The 18,849-nt window shown below is 40.1% G+C and overlaps 1 protein-coding gene across 1 annotated transcript; it reads right to left on the bottom strand.

The window, feature by feature from the left end:
* Nucleotides 1-1,886: 1,886 nt before the first annotated feature.
* On the bottom strand, nt 1,887-17,974 carry HIT3 (HIS triad family protein 3). Its single transcript, XM_028234082.2, has 5 exons — nt 17,559-17,974; nt 16,013-16,070; nt 4,261-4,350; nt 2,289-2,406; nt 1,887-2,195 (listed from the first exon to the last, which is right to left on the bottom strand). The coding sequence occupies exons 1-5, from the start codon at nt 17,822-17,824 to the stop codon at nt 2,128-2,130; spliced, it is 600 nt and encodes a 199-aa protein (XP_028089883.2). The 5' UTR covers nt 17,825-17,974; the 3' UTR covers nt 1,887-2,127.
* Between the last annotated feature and the right edge of the window lie 875 nt (nt 17,975-18,849).

The following is an 18,849-nucleotide window of genomic DNA, read 5'->3' as shown; positions in this document are numbered from 1 at the left end:
CTGCAACCAGATGAGGGGCTCAAATTAGACAATACTTTGTTAATTTGTTAATGTGGACTAGGGCTTCAAAAGGGTCCATTTTCTTTTGACATTTTTGATACATTTCACGTCTAATGATGTGCACTCTCTTAAAAATGAATATAACATACACTTCCTTTTGTTATTATTACCATGCTATGTAATCATCATTATAATATAATAGGAATAGAGTTATAATAACAATGATATAATATTGAATCATAATTTTAATTTATGACTAAGTGAGCTATTATAATGATGGGATTAGAGTTATGATAACGATTATATCGGATTGTAATTTTAATTTACAACTAAGTGAGCTATTGAAGTTACAACATAAGATTGATTGCATCATAATTATATATACATATATAATTACTTATAAATATTTGTTTTTGTTAGATATAAGCAAACAAATAATTTCACATGTTTGGTTTCATTTTTAAAATTAATTTTCTGAGCTTTTTTTTGAAAAAATATAAATTAATTTAACAAAGATAAACGCTAAAAAAAATATTTTTTTTAAATTTTAAAAATTATCTTCAACCTCAAAAGATATAAAAGCATATAAAAATAATAAATATTTTTTTGTCTACTATCTTTTTCAATAAATTAGTTTTTTTTTTCAATTTCAAAAATAGATTATAAAAACCAAACTAAACAAACTTGCCTATTAATTTTCTTTTCATTTTTCTAACTCAACAACACACACACACACACACAAAACCTCTACCTTGTACTTCATTTTTTTAATTCAAGATTATTTGGTGCCATAAATATTGAAGTTGCCCTGGGAGACATAGTATTTAAAAATGTCATCCTTTGTGGCTATGGACTATCCATGAATTCAATTGATTTTGGAAGACGCGTATTGCGCATGTGGAAGGGAGGCATTAATCACCACCAACCCTAACATGAAGTGTTTCCTATTTTGCAGACTTCTTTTTTTTTTTTTGTGTGGCTAGAAATTGAACAAGTTCCATTGATTCAAAACAAATATTTATTCTAGAAACAATCCACCACAAAATCAATAAATTAATTAATCTAAATAAAGTACCAAATGCAACCCATTCCCCTGCCCTACAGGAGGCCCAAGACAACCCAACATCGGCCCAAGCCAAGCCGACACAACATTGTTATCGACACAATCCCATCCCTAGTCATCAGAATCATTCAAACCTCTCCATTCCCTTCCCATCACCATTTTACCCCTCCTCCATCGTTGCGGCAAATTTTACAAGGTGCAAATAGAATATATGCTGGGTGCAAGTGACAAGTGTACACAAACGAAAAAAAAAAAACTGTACACAACCCTAGGCAGTTTGCACTTGCATTTTCCACACATTGCACTTGCACTTCACAGGTTTTAACAACAGATGGAAGAGGTGTGAGGTCGCAACGAAAAAGGGTAAAAGTGTTTTTTATATGGTTGAGGTGACTTAAGTTTTGGGTAGACTAAGATGTTGGGTTGGGGGGTGGCAAAGGCGTTTCGGAGGAGTGGTGGGGTGACAACAATAAATGGGAGAGGCAAAGGTGGGTGGGGATGAGGTGATATGAATGGGTAGGAAAGGGGTGGAGGAATGTCAGGGGTGGGTTGGGAAGTGGTAGGGATGGTGAGAGAGGGTGGAGGTGGTAGCGCAGATGAAGGGGCTAGGGTTTTTTGTTAACAGCACACAAATAAAAACAACAAGAACTAGTTACCTTGCACAACGCAATGCATAATTAGTTCCCCATACTCTCCTTGATAACAGAATGTTGAACAAAAAGCCACTCCATCACCAAATTTAATCTGCATGAGTGTGCCGTAGCAGCACAATACTAGCAATATAATGATGAACAGAGATGCAAAACACAACATGACATGACGCTGAGTGTCAGCAACCACAACCCAATTTATAATATTATCTCATAAACATCAGTTAACATAATAATTAAGGTTCTTGCTCCCATTGCAACTTGGAAGACCAGGCGGTCACTGTTTGTTGCAAAATCACATAATATTGTATGGAGGAAACTCCTATCAAGTTCTTAGGGTAGAATCGGAATTAAAACTTAATTTCATGCGATATCTCTCCACCCTCACGACCGGAGATCTACAGCAATTCCATCTTAGCCAGGGGGCCAGTTCATTTGACGTCCCCCGAGGAGGTGAACATGAAGATGATATACAGATTGACCTGCCAAAACATTTCCACCTTAGAAATAATCCCAGAAATGGATTACATGTTTATGTAGTTTAAATTTAAGAGAATCTGAGAAAGAATACGAACATCCGTTTGGCCCATCATTGATCACAATCCTGAATCCCTCTTCAAGTCCCTCCTGTTTAGCAACCAGTTTGGCAGTGTAAAGCAAGCGGCCAAGAATGTGACAGTGCCTTTCCTCGGCCTGGGAAAAAAAGCCCATGTGATGAAGCAAAAAATGATATAAAAAAAAAGAGACAGAGATGAAACTTAACCAATTCCGGCTCAAAACTAACCTCTGCAGAAGCACATACTCATAAGCAAACCATGTACATCAGTAAGAACTAACCATGTACATAAATAAATAAATGCCTAAAGTAAGAAACATACCGATCATCTATAAATAATCAGAAATTCAGAACAAAGAGAAACAAAAACAAGAAAAAGATTGATTACATGACTCTATAATGCTCTTCTTTCATCCATCACATATACCATTTATAATTTGGTGACAAAGATCAAATAATAATAACAAACTCCTAAGCTCAAACCATTTCCCATATATAGGACAAATTTTATTGAACAAAGAGAAAGTACTATGAGGCGACGAAGCAGAAATCTGTGACTACAAATTAAAACCGTGAAGTGAAATTAGCAGCTAATTATCAATGAAGAAGCCACTGATATTGATCAATTTTAAAGTAAATAAGGTTATCATGAGTCCCATAGTAGGAAAATTCTCTACCATTTTCTTTTACACTTTTCTCAACAATATCACTAAACAGTTTGTCAAAGAAGCACGGACACTTCTAAGGTGACGTATCCGTGTCGTGTCCGTGTCGGACACCGACACTCTTTGGACACTCTTAAGACACGTGTCCGACACTCTTCAAAACATGTCATATTTTTAAAAAAAAATTAAAGACTCGGGCACTCCTTGGACACTTAAAAGACGCACATATCAATTGCTTAAACACATGTGTCTATCAATTAGACACATGTGAAACTAATTATAAGTTTAAACAAAACAACTTAAGATACAATAATAAAACAAAATCTATATAAATTAGTATCATATTGCATGTTTATTATATTTAAATGATACATTTATATATATAACATATAATAAATATATAAAATTATATATTTCATGCATGTCCTTCACGTGTTGTGTCCTGCATTTTTTGAAAATTAACGTGTTGGCTTGTCTGTGTCATGTCACGTGTCCGTATCCATACTTCTTAACTGTTTGTGTGAATAAATCCAGATATATTGTCAATTTTCCTCTGGAAAAATATCTAAAATGATGCAGGCAGGCACATAACTGCAGCAGCTCTCTCTCTCTCTCTCTCACACACACACACAAAGAGAGGGTTGTCACATACTTTATCATGCTTTACATAATGATACAAGTGTTAACTAAGCTCCAATCGGTCCTAAAAAACAGCTACATAAAAAAATAAAAATAAAATAAATAAATAAATAAAAATAAAAAAATTAATAAAAGAGGAAAAGTAAAGGCAAAAAAACTACAGACAGCTAAGAGATGTGCATACTGCAAGACTTTTGGGCATTCCCAGTTTGCTTGTCCCTCCTCCAATAACATCACATACTAGTAAGTAAGTTTGGAGGAAAAAGGAGGAAGCGAGTGCAGCCCCTTCAAATGAATGGATTGAGGTCATGGCAAAGAGTGAAGGAAAAAAATGAGGGAACTGAGAATGACAGAAGACAAGTTTCTAACTTGCCTAAAAGAGATGAGTAGTCCTAGCCCAAATCTCCTGAAAGCTCAAGCATATTAGTATTCTTTAATCTTGTCTCTACTTGTCGGATAATGAGGATGAGGCTTAGGGCTCTTTTGATCAAAGGGAAATGAAGAAGGAGATATTAAAAGGAAAAATTGACCTCCATGGCCTGGCCCTACATATATATAGCGGCTCTCCATAGCTTGGAGTCAAAGCTTCTTTGCAAAAGCAAGTTGTTAGGTCATTCATTTCACTTCCTCCATGTAGGCACTAGAGCAATACGAAAATGTATAAGAAAACAAGGTATCAAGGAATACCTTAGAGAGTCCAGTTAAGCCATCCCTAACTTTGGGAATGATCACAATGTGTGTAGGAGCTTGGGGGGATATGTCCCTAAAAGCAAGAACCTGAAATAAAAACAAAAATATAAAATTAAAGTAGGAACTAAAATTGCAACAAAATACAAAATCACCAACAAGCTTACTTAGAGCAAAACCCAAATTAAAAATAAAATAAAATAAATGGATTTTTTTCTTTTTATGATGTAGAAAACAAATAAAAACATAAATAGCAATATCATTACTATTTATTACTCGTTATAAAAAAAAAATTAATGAAAGAAAAGGCAATCAACATATATGTTGTTTACCTCTTTTAATCAATATCACCTTCTTTGAGCACAACAATTACTTTAAAATAAGGTTTTGAAGTAAATAATAGTTCCTAAATTTCCAAGTGCTACTAAGAACAATCAAATGATTATAGGAAATATTTACTTTTGATCTACAGTATAGAAAATGAGTGCTGCCACCCACAATTTTATTCTAATATAAGTTTCAAACTTTTTTCCCCATCCCTAACCTCCCTAATCCTAACCCCACCCCACTCACCTACCACCAGCTTTGCAACCCCACCCCACCCTAGCAACCCCCCACCTCTGCAACCACCACAACCCTCTTCTTCCCTCGCAGTCCCTCTATGTTGTGTGTGTGTATGTTAAGGCGGTTGTGGAGGAGTTAGAGGGGGTGGGAGCCGTCAGGGGAGAGGATAAGGGACTGAGGTGTGTCAAGGAAGAAGGAAGGAGGCTGTGGAGGGTGGGGAAGGGATATGGGGAGAGGTGGGGGAGGGGTGAGATGGTTGGGAAGGGGAGGCTAAGAAGGGGCTTTCGGAGGTGGGGGGTTGCGGGGAAGGGTGGTGAGGTTGGGAAGGGGGCTGCTAGAGGGAGTGGCTAGAACGGGTGGAGTGACTAGGAAGGGGGCTCCTGGAGGTGAAGGAGGGGGTGATGGAGGCTGCCAGAGGAAGGGTAGGGGTTCAAAGAAAGGGGTTATAGTTGGGACTATGGTGAGGGTTCAAAGAAAAAAAGGTGGAGGGCAATTTTGGTTGGTGGAGATCCAAAGAAGTGGGAGGTTCAAAGAAAAAGGGTTAGGGCTATTTGTAGCACCCATAGGAAATATTCCTTTACTAGTTCAAAACACTGATAAACAATGAGTTACAAATTCAATAAATAGCAGATAACATGTCAAAATAAAGGGGATATAAGGGAAGTGCACAATAACAAGCTGACACCAATTATCTTGAAATTCTTTATGAATATATATTGTATGAACACGAAATAATCTTTTCATGTAATCATGTTGATCAAGTTTGCATTCTTCCAAATGTCGTTACTTCGCTACCTGAAAACACAAACGTAAGCTAGCCGGTGGATGTGTGTCAGAAACCCGTTCGATGCCTAAGTCAGCAAAGTAGACAATAGACAATAAGCTCTGTGTATTTGGGAGTAAGAATTGCAATACCTGTGCGTAAGTCCTGTCATGAACTTTTATAGATTTCGCTTGACACAATCCTAGTAGGACTCCAACTTTCCTTAACAGAGTCTTCCTAGGAATCACACTCCCAAGGATAAAGCCTATCCTGAGAACGCCCTTCTCACAACCAAGTGAGATTGTTCAAGTCTGTTACCTCGGCTGGTAGCATAGTCAACCGAGCTAGCCTGGTCTGGTTCTGTGCTAGACAGAACTAAGATGGCATTCTACCAAGCTTATTCCAGCTCGGCTCTATATACTAGAAAAACCTCGGTTCGTTTCTGGACTATATCTAGGCAACCTGGTTTAGGCCCTGGCTCAATGACTGCACAGTCAACCGAGCTACACCTATCCTTTCCTCGGCCTAGCACGCGGCCCAACATCCAAAGGAGGCTCCACCTAGCTCGGCCCAATTTGTACACAAATTACCCTCTCAATTGCCCCTTAATTCCATCTGCGAAGCATGATTGGGATTATTATCCTCAAGCCGTGCTAAAATATCCAAACCACCCAAACCGAAACACTCAGGCCAACCGAGCTAAAACTCACTTGGTTTCCACGTCTTCGAGGTCGTACAGCCCGCTCTCCCATGTTTCTGGCAGCACGTCCTTACTGGGACACATGGCCCCTCACGATTGCCTCTATCGCTGTGACAGCCGTCAATCATTACTCTGAAATTTGAATAGTCCCACCGTTTTGCCTCCATTTCATATCCATCTCCCTAGTCTTCAAACAATCACAATTACTGTTCATCTTCTAACCCACAAACAAAAACAACCCCCTGCGAACAAAACTCCAATCCTGCACTTGCTTGCATTCAAACCCTGGTACCATCGGCCAAATCGAGCTTAACACTATTGCAGGAACACCTTTTGCTGATCAATGTCACATCTTCCACAAAAAACTCGTAAGTTCCATGTTCTTTCAAACACTTTATATGACGCTCTTTAGATTCTTGATGCTTTTAGCATTATAAACCCATTATACTGATACTGCAAGAGTATGTATAGTTTTTGTTTATGCGCTAAAATGAGCTTAGAACTAAATTAGCTTCCCAAACCCCACGCCTTAGGAAGATCTTCTACCTAACTGGAACTGAAATCCCACAAGAACTTTGATTTTGATCCAGAAATCGTACTGAAACCGAGCTACAAACAGGTTTGTGCTCACTTAGATGTGCCTCACTGAACTAGGAAAACATCACCTAACCATGACCGAGCTGCAACTTGGTCCTTTTCATGGACCGAGATAAAAATCTCGCCCTATCCCAAGACCAAGCTAAAACTTTGCCTCAGTTTTTGGCCGAGCTATACGCCGTCCCTTCTCCCAAGACTGAGCAAACTAATTTACACTGATGCCTTAGCCCGGTCACCAGCTGGCCATAACACATTCTATGTTCTTCACTGTGCAGACTTTGACTAAATTTATTTAAGCACACCATTCACTACAAAGCCGGGCTAAGGAGACGAGTAGATATTTATAAACAAACTAAGGCCACACCCATGGACAAGTACCGGTTCCTCGTGAATTCGCTCGGCGTTATAGCCGAGTTTCGAAGGGACTACAACATCCCCAACAACGTTCAACTTGAACTAGCAGAGCTGGACAGCCTTGGGGCAAATCAGGCTTTGTTCCGTTCACACTGCTGTCTATTGTAGAGGGTGGACTTCGGTTCCCAGTCCAACCCCTCATTTGTCAATTCCTTAGGCAAACCAGGTTATGCCCCACATAATTATCCACTAACACGTACAGAATAATAAATGGCATCGCTGAACTCAATCGCTGCCTTGGCCTCAACCTTGGACTGGCCGAGCTATTCCACTAATATTCGCTCGGTCAGAATGACGACGATTGGGTCTATTACCTTAGAATAAGAAAGGGCCGAGAGAAAATCGTCAAGAGTACACCACATAAAGACCTAAACGACGATGATTTTCTCTGGGTGTTTGGAAATTTTAAAGATTAGGAAGCCTAGATACCGGGCTACAACATCAACTGGAACAACGGAACAACCGGTAAGGACAGCCCGGTTTAATCTTCTTTGCCATCATAACAACTGTCGTACTAACCCTTGTGATGTTTGTCCCTCCTGCAGATTTGAATCATCTTAAATCAGCTTACGCATACTCGAATCAAGCCGCACTTCGAGCCGCGCTACGCTATCAGCATCGAGATTGGGCCGAACTGCTTGATGTGCAACCGACTTACCGCTATAGTGGTAAGAGGAAGACCAGAGTAACCGATTTCCTTTTAGAGCCCTCACCCGAGCTGGACCCCACTCTACCTCAAATCAATCTAATTCCACTTACCGAAGAACAAGAAATAGCGAAAAGGAGGGCCGTGCGAGCTCTTATTACCGAGCAGACCTCCGGCGAGGTTCAAATCGAAATAGCACCCCTTGGCCAACAGCGCGAAACAGTCGTCGCCCTTCCAACCACCAAGGCAACATCTCGACCAGGCAAGCGTGCGCGCACCTCATCCGCCGAACAACACTTGGAAAAGACCGCGCTTCTTGAACCTGTGTTGCCGAACCCAGAACCTGTTCATTCTGGCCGAGCAAACCCTTCTTCTCCCCCAGTGTGGGCACCATCCGTGTCTTACAAAAACCACGTTGTGTCCACCAAAGATTCAGTGGTTGTTGAGACGGACCACATGCTTGCTTTTAACCTCTCAAAGAGCATCTGTTTGCCAACAGACATGCAGCATCACGATCACTTGACCGAGCTGAAAGCCATTTGCTTGGCGAATAAGTCAATGGTGCTTGTAAGTCTTCCACCCATTTATTTATACCCATATTGTCCATCTAATTGCTTGATTTATCCTAACCACTCTTTTTCGATCCGCAGGCCTTGCAAAAAAACCACGTAGCCCACAAGTATGTGCTAGAACTGCGAAAAACAACGCAGTCGGCCGTAGCTGATGCAAACGCCAAGGCAGCAAAACTAAAGAAGGTCAAGGTGAAGCTAACCGAGCTGGCATCTAAAAATGAAAGGCTGGTTGAACTAGTCAACACGGCCGAGGTTGACAAGTAAAAAGCCCTAGCCGAGAAAAAAGATCACTATCTGTGCGAGTTGGCCATGTTGGAGAAGAAAAAGAATGCCGAGGTCCAAGAGCTAAGAAAGAAGATAGAGGACGCCGAGGATCAGGGTTTTAAAGAAAGCGAGAAAACCTTACGTCCAGCAGTGCGAGGCGGCCAAGGACATCTTTTTTAAGTGTGGCTGGAAGACGGCAATGGCTAAGCTTGGTCATGGGCCGGACTTCGAAGTGTTTCTGAACCCTCCTCCTCACTTCATACCGGGCTATATGATGGACTACGCAAACGCCGTCCAACAGAAGTTCCTTCAAAAGGGGGAGGAGAAGATCCCAGACCCAGATGATGCACCTCCCATAAACACTAACCTTAATCGCCAGTCTTCATTGTCCGCTCGGGTTGATCCGCCCAGCAAAACCGTGCCTAATACGATCGACGGAGTGGCCGTGACCGATCGAACACATGAAGCTAAAGCCCGAGCCGGCCTGCCCAGCGATGAAGTCCGTGGTGACCAAGATGCTGACCTTTTTTGCTTGACCAGGAAGCCTTTTTCTTGTTTTTTGCTTGATTTTTGTTCTATGTTATGTAACCGGGTTATATGCCCCACCCTCTTGCAATCACCTTTCAACAGATGAAAAAAAAATTTGTGCTTCTTGCTCGGTCACTACACTTTTCCTTTATTGTAGTGTATCATTTTAACTGCATACCTGGCTGGGCTCAACAGCTCTGCCTCTTCCTGCCAACCTTCCTTAGTTGAGATATCTACCTCGGCTACTGAAAAAACCTATTGGCCACACCTACCCACCCTCTTTTAGCCTAGATCCTTATCTCGGCTAGAGTGTGCAAACTGTTGGTTAAACCTGCAAACCTTCTTAAGTCTAGATCCTTATCTCGGATAAAGAGTAAAAACTTATTTTGGTCAAACCTGCCAACCTTCTTAAGCCTAAATCCTTATCTAGGCTAAAGGATGCATACTGTTGGTCAAATCTACCAACCTTTTTTAGCCTAGATCCTTATTTCAACTGAAGAATGAAAAAGTGTTGGTCAAACCTGCCAACCTGGTCAAACCTGCCAACCTTCTTGAGCCTAGATCCTTACCTCGGCTAAAGAATGAAAAAAGTGTTGATCAAACCTGCCAACCTTCTTGAGCCTAGATTCTTATCTCGGTTGAAGAATGAAAAAAGTGTTGGTTAAATCTACCAACCTTCTTGAGCCTAGATCCTTATCTTGACTGAAGAATGAAAAAAGTGTTGGTCAAACCTGCTAACCTTCTTGAGCCTAGATCCTTATCTCGATTGAAGAATGAAAAAAGTGTTGGTCAAACCTACCAACGTTCTTGAGCTTAGATCCTTATCTCAGCTAAAGAATGAAAAAAGTGTTGGTTAAACCAGCCAACCTTCTCGAGCCTAGATTCTCATCTCGGCTAAAGAATGAAAAAAGTGTTGGTCAAACCTACCAACCTTCTTAATTGTCTCCCAGTCGAGCAATGAGTACGAACAATTTTTACAAACAGAGGAAAGAATTTTTACAAAAAAAAAAAATGTCTATTTGTTTTATTGAATATTAAAAAGAAAAATTACAAATGCTTAAGAAAGAGCTAAAAATAAAATACTTTGAGATTGGCCGTATTCCATGGCCTTAGAATAGCTCTGCCGTCCACATCTTCATGTGATATACCATTTTTCCTCCCAAACCAATCACTCTGTACGGTCCTTCCCAATTAGGTCCTAATTTGCCATCTCCAGGCACCAAAGTGTTGTCAATTACTTTGCGCAGTACCCAATCTCTAATCTTGAATTGCCTTGGGTGCACCGCTTTATTATATTTACTAGACAACTCCCGTTGATACGAGGCAATATGTATCTCTTCTCTCTTCTGCAAGGTCTAATTCTAGGGCTATAGCCTCTCCATTCAAGTCTGGATCAAAATTTTCGCTTCTGATAGTGGGGAGGCCAACTTCCACAGGGATTATTGCCTCCATGCCATAAGCCAAGGAAAAAGGTGTTTCGCCAATTAACCACCGAGGTGTAGTTCGGTAAGCCCATAAGACGTGGGGAAGTTCCTTAGCCCATTTGCCTTTTGCTTTTTCCAGCCTATTTTTCAGACCATCTAAGACTATCTTGTTGGAAACTTCAGCCTGGCCATTGGCCTGGGAGTATGCCGGCGTAGAGTTATAAAATTTTATCTTGTATTCTTCCCAAAAACCCCTAAAGATTTTTCCATTAAACTGAGTGTCGTCGTTAGATATCAAAGCCTTTGGGAATTCCAAACCGGGTTATAATGTTCTGCCAGACAAACTTCTTGACGTCTTTTTCTTTGATGGATGCGAGTGCTTCTGCGTCCACTCATTTTGTGAAGTAGTCCGTTGCCACGAGAAATAACTTCTTGTTGCCCGACGTAGTTGGGAATGGTCCTACTATATCCAAGCCCCACATTGTAAAGGGCCAAGGGCTAGTCAAAGGCAGGAACTCTCTAGCTGGTTGATGTATTTAATGTGTGAACTTCTGACATTTCTCACACTTCTTGATGTACTTCTCTGCGTCTGCTTGCATATACAGCCACCAATGCCCTTGTGAAATAGCTTGGTAGGCCAGGGATCGCCCTCCTTGATGACTCCCGCACACACCTTCGTGAATTTCAAACAAGAATGCCTCGACCTTGCTAAGATGGACACACATTAAGTATGGTCCTGTGAAGGACTTCTTGTACAACGCCAGGGCTAGGGAAAGCCAAAACCGCTGCGATTTGGCGCGAATTTTGTTGGCTTCCTTCTTTTCTTCAAGTAGAATGTCGTCTTTCAAAAACGCTATGATGGGGTCCATCCAGGAAGGACCTAGATCGGCACATCATGCTTCGGCCGCTTCAGGCTCTTCAATACTTGTTCTTGGCAAGAAGTCTATTAACAATGGGTGTGGGATAGACATATCTGCCATTAACGCAAAACCGGCCAGCTTATTTGCTTTATTATTTTCCTCTCGGCCGCTTTGCTCTATCCTAACTACTTCAAATTTCATGATCTCCTTTCTAACCAACTCGTAGTACTTGGCCATTTTATCATCCTTTGCTTCGTAGTCGCCCAAAATTTAGTTGACTAGAAGTTGGGAGTCACTGTATACCATCAGCTCGGTGGCTTCCATGCGAAATGCTGACTTCAAACCAACTAATAATGCTTCATACTCCACCTCGTTGTTGGATGTTGGAAATCCAAGGTTACTTGCATGTTCAATGGTCAAGCCATCTGGTGAGATGAAAACTATGCCGAGCCCTACACCGTGCCTGTTGGACGCTCTACCTACGAAAAGTTTCCACATCTCTCCTACAAACAACTTCCAGCAAGTGGAAGGAACTGATGATGCCTTAGGATTAGGGGCGTGGGCGTTGGCGTTGACGTTGTCTTCTTCTAAGTTATTGTCCATCATTATGGTCTGGTCCTCACTGCCTGGTTATCTGAGAACTTCACTTTCAGCCAAGTCCTTGCTTGTCGTAATGCGGTCTGCTCCTTTTTTTCTTTCTGCAAGGTTGACTGGTTTGTTGCGCAATTGAGTGACTTGCTGCGCGGGTTATGCTGTCCTGGCGACACTTTCCCCTGTTTGTTTAGTTGCCTCGGTCAAGTCAACTGGGCAAACATGATGACTTCCTGAAGTAAATTCGACCACAAAGTCTGCCAAGGCTTAGGCTTTTATTGCGGTTCTTGGTTGGAACTTAATGTCGAACTGTCCTAACTCCACGGCCCACTTCAAAATTCGCCCAAAAAAAGTCCGCCCTTTCGAACAAGGCTTTTAAGGGGAAGGCTGATAAGACGATCACTGTGTGGGCATGGAAGTAGTGCGACAATTTTCTGGAGGCCATCATCAACACTAAAGCCAACTTCTTCAACGGCGGGTACCTCATTTCAGCGCCCAACAAAGTCTTGCTGACGTAAAAGATAGGCAAGTGTTGTATTCCCTCCGCTCGTACCAACATTGCGCTGACTGCGTGCTGGAAGACTACTAAGTATAGAAAAAGTTATTCTCCGAGAACCAGGGTAGCCAACAATAGCGGAGAGGTCATATATTTTTTCAGGCTTTGTAGAGCTCGATCGCACTCGTTATCCCACTCGAACTTGGCCTTCATTGCTTAGAAGAATGGTTGACATCTGTCGGACGATCGACTTATGAATCGGTTAAAGGCAACAGCCAGGCCTGTGAGATACTGTACTTCTTTGACTGTGTGGGGCCTTTATAGCTCTTGAATGGCTTTGATTTGCGATGGATCAGCTTCTATCTCACGGTTTGTATCTAGAAAGCCCAGAAACTTTCCTGATCCCACGCCAAACGTGCACTTGGCTGCGTTCAGTCGCAATTTGTGGGTCTTCAAAATTCAAAACATCTGAGCTAGGTCCTTAAGATGGTCTCCTTCATTCTTGCTCTTGACCACCATGTCATCTATGTAAGCTTCCATTGTTCTGTCGTCTATATAAGCTTCCATTAGTCATATATTCTTTCAGGCTTTGTAGAGCTCTCTTGGTCAATCAGAATCGTTTGATGTCAAAATTTTTGACACGCAAAGTAACCATTAATGCGTCGTTGTGAGGGCATTGTAACCTTGCTAAGTCTTTATCAAAAAAGGTGATGACGTTAGTTGCCTCCGTTTTTCCCTTTTTCGCGGCAGGTTGTGCACTCTGTACCTCCCCCATGTGCTCAACCTTTTTTATCATGCCCCTGAGCTCACATACTCGTTCAGGCTCGATGATCCCATGTATCACATTGATTACGCCTTGGGGCAGACCGTCAGCTAGCATTCCATCTGGCCCGTCGCGGTTCTGGGGGGTTGGCTAAGCTCCCCCCTCAATATACTGGTTTAGGTGGCCTGTGCCACTAACTCTTCCAGACACTGCCTTAAGGGCGTACAATTTTCAGTTCGGTGCCCCACTTCATCATGGAAGGTACACCAATACCTAACGTCATAACCCCTTTGTGCTTCTCCCAACTTGGCTAGCCGCCGAACAAAGGGTTTATCGCGTATCTCACTAAGAATTTGGTAGATAGGTTTATTGAACACCGTGGTGATGGCGGTGCAGACTCTAAACCTCCTTGCCTAGATGTCCTCGCCGCTTGGTCGCCTGCCTCGACCATTCTTGTTTGGTCGGTCATCACATCCAATTGTGTTGACCTTTGTTGTGGGCTTTTTGTCCGACATCGCTGTTATGCCAAATTTTGCCTTAGCGCGAGCACCGTCTTCATCTACCCTGATATGCATGTAGGGGTCTGATTTCCCCTCATAAGTGGTGAACTTGGGTTGATGGAAGCCCAAAGGTAACGGTGCGTTCTCAATTACCAAAATGAACGGCGAGGTTTACAACCTTGCTAAAGCTTTGTCTGTTGGCTCGTAAGCAAGGCGCGGTACTAACACTCCAACCTTAACACTTCCATGTATCCAAGGAGCCAACCGCTGCAAAGCAAAGACATTTTAGGGGTCGCGTGCATGGGCTTCTTCTCTCCTTTGAGCTCTCTCTTCCAGTACTGTTCATAAGTCCACCGACCTAGGCAACTCAGTGTGCCTAGATGTCGTTTGGTGTGTATGCGAGAGCCGATAATTGCTTCTCTCCGTACAACACCTTTCAGTCCTCGTTCTCTCAGATCTGGAGAAACGAGTCCTGGACGTCCTTGATTGTGTCTCGACTGTTCTGAGACTCCTGTTCTCAATCTGGGATGGTGTGATTTGCCTGCTGCAATCCCCTGAGTGGTGAGAACGCGTTCTGCATTCGCGAATCTCTTCTCTTGCCACCCCTTTACCCTTTATCTGGCATTTCATCGTCTCTATGTCGGCCGCCATTCTTTTTATTAATTCGTCCTGCTCCCCTACGCGATCTTCTAGAACCTGAGGATCAATCCTCCGCCTTTGCCTATCAGGGCTTTGAGAACGACGAGGACTAATCCCTCGCCTCTCTCACGTGTCCCTTCATGAGTTCCGTCACTGGGGATCCAACTCTGCCATGGGAGGAACAAAGGGCAAACCTTCGTGCCTCGTGCCCCCCTCTGGGGTTTGTCCATTAATAGCATAGTGTGGCACGTCGTCATTGTGCGCCATTTAAAATTAGTTGAAGAAGAATTTGATCAAAAGGTTCGTTCTCTGTTGCACTTCCCACAGACTGCGCCAATTGTACGAGCACGAAATAATCTTCTCATGTAATCCTGTTGATCAAGTTTGCACTCCTCCAAACGTCATCGCTTCGCTACTTGAAAACACAAATCTGAGCTGACCAGTGAGTGTGTGCCAGAAACCCCTCCGATGCCTAAGTCAACAAAGTAGACAATAGACAATAAGCTCTGTGTATTTGGGAGTAAGAATTGCAATACCTGTCCATAGATCCTGTCATGAGTTTTTATAGAATCCGCCTGGCACAATCCTAGGAGGACTCTAACTCTCTTCAGCAGAGTCCTCCTAAGAATCACATTCCCAAGGATGATGCCTATCTTAATAACACCCTACTCACTACCAACCAAGTGAGATAGTTAGCACAATCCCAGTAAAACTCTAACTCTCCTTAACAGAGTCCTCTTAGGAGTCTCATGCCTAAGGATAATGCTTATCCTTGGAACACCCTCATCACTGCCAGCCAAGTGAGATGGCCACACCCTTATGCTCGGATATACATTCCTGACCGAGCTACCATATCTCAGTCCCTTGCCGTTCGGGCCGTGTGACCAGAAGCCGATCTACCGAATGGCACCTTGCCGTGCTACACATAGCTCGGCCCTCTCTATTGACAACATCTCGGTCCGATAAAGGACTACCTTCAGATAGCTAGGTCCAGACCTTAGCAACCCATCTCTGACCGGCCTAATGTCTTCTTAGCCCAAGACCGAGCTACACCAACTCTTATCTCAACCCATTGCACGGCCCAACTTCTAAAGAAAACTTTCCTAGCTTGGCCCAATTTGTTCACAATTACCCTCTCATATATATATATTATATCCTTCAGTCCAAAAGAAAAAATATCATAGCATACCAAAAGAAAAAATATCATAGCACACTTATAAATTCTAAAAACACAATAGTTCAAAGTAAGATTCCTGAACATTAAAAGCAACATGACTAGAAGAGATTGAAGTATCTACGACAACTCAATTAAAGAATAACATGGGTCTCCACACAAGGCCTTGACATCTCAAGGAACCATGGACAGCATTTCATCCCAAGGAATCCTCCACAGAGAAAGTGCATAAACTAAAACAAACAGTACAATAGTACCTCATCATCCTCATAAACCACTTTAGATGGTATTTCCTTCTTAATAATTTTGTCAAATCTGCACATTAAACAATAGAGAAAGATAAGAGTCTCAGATGAACATGTCAATGAAAATATTCAGAATTTCAGATAGAAACCTCCAATTCTAAAATCCTACCACGCAATTCAAAGCACAAAGAACATAATGCAGACTTCAAATTAAAAGAACTATGTGAGCTTGAAAATTTTTAAATATGTTCTTAGTCTCTATATTATGATATGCCATTTGTTAGCAAGTTTAGAATAGAATACATTGGATGAGCTTCCATGATTTGACTTTGGTATCACTTTGATCCCTGTGCTTACAGTTTGAGTGCATAAATGGAGTACACGTGCATCACATTACTATTTTGGGTTGTGATTTTGCATGGAACTAGATGGAAGGTTCACATCACAATAAATGGGGGTTTTATATGCAAAAATTGTAAGTGCAAGAACCAAAAGTGATGCAAAGGTCAAACCACATTAACTGCTGGAGTAATTTACCCATAATTGGCCTCATTTGGGAATTGACTATTTTAGTGAAAGAAAAGATGAGAAAGAGATGTGACAGCGTATAGTGGCTTTTGGCTTATTGGTTACAAACCCAATTCCCCAAATACCAAGAAGTTTCCAACGACACAATATTACTTTGTTGATCTTTACACTAATGTAGAGTTTGGTTCACTTTAATAGAATAGTCATTCCTTAACTTTGTTATGGAAATGGTGAGTAGTGGCTGATTAGAAACTTCCAAATATGTCACATTTTTTTCTGCACTTTTTTGTCTTTAGTAACTTTTTTTCAAAATTACGTCTTTTTTTTAAAAACTTTTCTAGTCTATCTTGTGTAGATGGATCAAAAAAGTAAATTTTTTTGAAGTACTCCAAAAAAATTAAAAATCCAAAATAAGCCAAAAAAGGTCCACCGTGTTTAGCTTATCTTTGTCTTTTCTAGATTTTTTTTTTTTTAATTTTTAAATTTTCCAGTTCATCTCATCAAGTAAAATAAAATCTAGAAGCTTAAAGTTTTTTAAATTTACTAAAAACGAAAACAACACTGAAAAAAAAAAAAAAACCAAACACCCACCTCGCAGTGCATTTTTCATCATTTTTTAGTGAATCAAAGAGAATAGACATTTGGTAGAATAATCATTTGATTCCACTTCATTCCAATAAACCAAACACTCCCTAAATCTATGTCAGAATTCTCAATCTGTAAACTCAAACAAAAACACCAGCCTTTCCAACAATAATCAAAATACACAACACATATCCAAATCCCCACTTCAGTTTTTCACATAATCTTAACAATTAAAACAGATAAAACATCTCATAAAACACACTTTCTATAATGTAATACACAAACTGCGTGGAAATCAAGCCGTTAATTGAAAATTAATTGAAAATTTAAGAAAACTAAAGCATAATTAGTTAAGTAAATTTCAGATACCGTAACGATAATCAAAAGATAACAGAAATTAAGAACAAAAAAACAACGAAGATGTAGACAGAGAGAGAGAGATTACATGGTGGGGGAATCGGAGGGGACTGCAGCGAGAGCAGCTTCTTTCTCGGAAGCCATGGAAGGCTGAAGATGGAGAAGATGAGTAGGAGTAGGAGGAGGAGAGAGAGACAAATGAGAGATCAATACAGCAAGGCGACTACTACTACTACTCCTACTGGGGTTTATATCAGTATCATCCCCATCCCTAGACCCGCTCCTCTCTCTGCCCTTCATGCTTTTTACTCTTGATTGACTTTCTAAGTTATTAAAAATAAATGATAAATACATTTTAAAATAAATAAATAAAGATTTGAAGTTTGTAACAAAATAAATTATTAATTTTTATTTTTAAATATTTTTGAATTGTTTCAATTCAAATACGTGTTTATTTCTGTTAGGTAACTGGCAAAAAAAACAATAATTTAGTCATTATAATGTAAGGGTAGATTGTTCCCAAAAAAAAATACTTATATGAAAAATGTCTAAAAAATATTATAATTTAAAAAATAAATCAAAATATTATAATTTGAATTGATACAATACTAAAATTCTGTTTTTTTTTTTTTTTTGTAATTTTACTTATTTTTTTTATTGTAACTTAGACACATCTCTTTAAGTTTGAAAAAAAATATAATCAACTTTATACTTTTAACATAATTATACCAGACTTTTTCAAGACTTTAATTTATGTAACACTTAACTTTTTGTTTTTAATAATTCATTAGTTGTATACATGAACATATATGTAATTGTATTTTTTATATTAAAGTGTATATTTATTTTGTTTATTTAGTGTGTAACCACTATCTCTATTGATTTTGATTGTTTTAACTTTATTAAAAATAAAATCCATATAATTATATCAAACTCCTAGAACTAATTAATGAAATAAACAAAATTAAATAAAAGATTTATAAAAATTTAAAAAAAATGTCCCTATCTAAAACCTCAATGTCTGGTTGTAATTTATCTTATTTTTAATTTAAAAATAACATAATAAAATAAATGAAGATTTATTAGAAAATCCTTTTTCAAGTGTTTGTATCCCGATTAATCCATAAAATATAAATAAATTCTATTATTTGAACATTTGATCTACCAAATCCTAATTCTCATATTTAAAGTATTTTATGGATATTTCTACCCTTATAAATATTTTTTGAACGGTTACCAAATTGGTAATATGAACATTCATATTTTATAATATGAATATTCACATTGATGTGTGAATGTTCACATTGATAGTATGAATATTTATATTAACGGTGTGAACATTTATACTTTAAATGTGAATATTATTAGAGGTATTTTGG

The sequence above is a fragment of the Camellia sinensis genome, chromosome 10 (assembly GCF_055761805.1).
Source record: "Camellia sinensis isolate YWXY chromosome 10, ASM5576180v1, whole genome shotgun sequence".
NCBI classification, from domain to species: domain Eukaryota; kingdom Viridiplantae; phylum Streptophyta; class Magnoliopsida; order Ericales; family Theaceae; genus Camellia; species Camellia sinensis.
This window is presented reverse-complemented; position numbering and strand designations above follow the sequence as displayed.